The sequence below is a fragment of the Bombina bombina genome, chromosome 3 (assembly GCF_027579735.1).
Source record: "Bombina bombina isolate aBomBom1 chromosome 3, aBomBom1.pri, whole genome shotgun sequence".
Lineage (NCBI taxonomy): Eukaryota > Metazoa > Chordata > Amphibia > Anura > Bombinatoridae > Bombina > Bombina bombina.
Window position 1 is genome coordinate 1,048,886,954 of NC_069501.1, and position 2,924 is coordinate 1,048,889,877.

Here is a 2,924-nt window from a genome sequence, read left to right on the forward strand (position 1 = left end):
ATCACCAAATGTGTATGAATAGAGATTTGATTGTCATATTTTGGCCTATTTGTAAAAGTTTCTCTGTCCACAAAACAAACAAACCACATAGGTGTCTTAATCTAATTGATTTTTTTACTTAAAGCAGCGGGCATACCACCTTAACCATGTTACTAAGAAATGTCAACCTCACTATCTGCTGTTAGTAAAGTGTTTAAATGTGCACAATATACTATAGAGTAATTTAAAAATAATGTTAGCATTCTATGTTCTTAGTCTTTTTTCTGTCTGGAGGTGTTCACCTGAATGGCATCTTATTAAGGTGGTATTACCTGAATATCTGAAAATAATATATAAATATAAACTCAATTTTTAACATTTTTAGAAGCCTGAAGTGAAATCTGAGAATTTAAGGTCTCTTGAATGTTTCCACAACCATTAGATGTGTATATATTAATGTATATATAGAGAAGAAAGGGGGGACTAGCATATTCCTGCTATGAGCAGAGGCGCAAACTCTCAATGAGAGTGCACACACCAGATGAACTAAAGGTCTGCATGACTTGTACACATTAAAATCTGAGACAGTAATGGGTTTTACTAGAAGAATTTAGGCTATTATGAGTGCATTACAAAAACCCTTCTAATCAAAAGTGAATGACCTGATTTGCAAGGAACATGTAGTTTCTGCAATAGTCAGCGATATGGCATTTGCCATCCCAACACTCAGAGAAAGGGCATGGCAAATAAGCATGCACACTACCTACTTACAAAGGATTGCTATATATAACATTGCCACTGTTATCTAATTTCAATGCAATAACTGACACCAAAACCATATATTTATACAGGTACTCCAATAGGCTTGGAACATTCTTTGTATGGTTATGGAGGCATATAATTGTTAGTGAAGGACAGTGAATTTGAATACAAATTAGTTTTAATCCCTTAAAAAAAAAAAAAAAAAAAGTTATTTGAAGAGTTTATATAAATACAATGTTTACTCTGCAAATTACCAAAACTAAGTTGTGTTTGGGCATAAGCGTAATAACTTTTTGCTATTCTTTGTTTTGCATTGCCTACATTTATATGTTGTCTAATACATTTTTTCTTTCTTTCAGAAATTGGTGCATTGCCTGACCTTTATCATGAACGATACAGATTCTAACTTCTCCTGTTATCACCCATCTATTGTGGAATATCGTTATATTGGTGTAACATGGGGAATCCTGGTCTCAATTGTAGGGACAGTGGGAAATGTGCTGACTCTGCTTGCATATTTTATAGACAAGAAACTCCAAACACGTTTTAACCTGCTGATAATGAATCTTACATTGGCTGATATTCTCTACTGCGCGTTCCTACAGCCATTCTCTGTAGACGCTTACCTTCATCTGTACTGGCGGAGTGGTGCTACCTTCTGTCGAGTCTTTGGAATGTTGCTCTTTGTCTCTAACTCTGTGTCCATCCTGAATCTATGCCTCATTGCTGTCAGTCGTTATATACTGATCACAAACAGCAAGCTCTTTGATCGAATCTTCTCCAGAATGGGAGCAACAATCATTATTTTGGGAACATGGGTGGTGGGCTTTGCCAGCTTTGCACCACTTTGGCCTGTTTTTGTTTTGGTCCCCAAAGTATGTACATGCAGTTTTCATCGAATAAAAGGAAGGCCTTACACTACCATTCTTATGGGATTTTACTTTGTAGTTGGCCTCAGCTGTGTTGGGGTCTTCTACTTCTTAATTCACCGTAAAGTAAAGTCTGCTGCTAAGGCCCTGGACCAATACAAGCTTAAGACCCCAAAGAAAGAGAAAAACAATATTTCAGGTGTGAATTCAACTATTGCAAATACATTTCAAGAGCAGGACAGTGGGGTGGATACCGCAGCTTCCAGCGAAATTATTTCAGAACAAATTCCATCATCAAAGAGTGGAATCTCTTCCAAGAGCTCAGATTTTGGAAGATCACGTCCTGAAACAAGTATCCACCCCAAGGACCCTGGTTCAGAATTTAAAAAGGTTACCAGAATGTGTTTTGTGGTTTTTCTCTTCTTTGTCATCAGCTACATTCCATTTCTACTTCTCAACATTTTTGATGCTAAAAACAGGGCACCCCAGATGCTCCATATGATTGCTGCCAACCTAACATGGCTTAATAGTTGCATTAATCCCATTCTCTATGCAGCCATGAACAGACAATTCCGGGATGCCTACAAGAGAGTTCTCTTTCTTATCGTCAACAAAAACAGCAGATTCTAAATAAAGTCTAAACAAAGAACTTGGTGTTTCTCTATTCCACTAACTTACTACTGAATCAGTGATAATTATACTTTTTTAGAATCATAAACTGTTTCTCTCTTACAAAGGGTGACTTCATTGGTCACTATAGTATTGGCCAATCATTGTGTACAAGTGATGTTCCCCTGAATGGAGACATTAAAAAGACAATTGCAACAGAACTGAAATGTGTCATTGAACCAAACTGCCGCACTGTTTCATTATGCAAACCGTAACTAAATGTATATATGGTAAATAATAATGTAATTTTTATATATATATAATAAAGATTTATATTTAACTTTTTTAAAAAAAAAATTGTTATTTAATTTACTTATTATCTGGCAGCTTATTCTTACTAAGGAGGTGTAATTGTTGTAGCTACCAAGCAGAAAACCACTGGTGATCAGAAAGTCATGTTAATGCCACTTCTTCTTCATATTAGGGCATGCTGATATACAGTAATATGACTGATCGTTTTATATTGGCTATATCAGAGCCTATGCCAAAGTACTTCTAAGCATGAACATTCAATCAACATTTACTTCATTTTCTAATATTATATTAAACATATATTACCTGAAGTATTTTCTGTTTGCATATTTAACCTGGAGAGCAGGAGCAAGCACTACTTAATAGCAGGTACATAGAGGCATCTCCATGAAC

General features: G+C 35.7%; 1 protein-coding gene across 1 annotated transcript in view; it reads left to right on the forward strand.

Moving 5' to 3' along the window:
• GPR84 (G protein-coupled receptor 84) overlaps nucleotides 1-2,576 on the forward strand; it is a 9,227-nt gene extending 6,651 nt beyond the window's left edge. Inside the window, exon 2 of the mRNA XM_053705007.1 lies at nucleotides 1,101-2,576. Coding sequence (XP_053560982.1) covers nucleotides 1,128-2,240 — 1,113 coding nt within the window. The 5' untranslated portion in view covers nucleotides 1,101-1,127 and the 3' untranslated portion in view covers nucleotides 2,241-2,576. The remainder of the gene's footprint in view (nucleotides 1-1,100) is intronic.
• The last annotated feature ends 348 nt before the right edge of the window (nucleotides 2,577-2,924 follow it).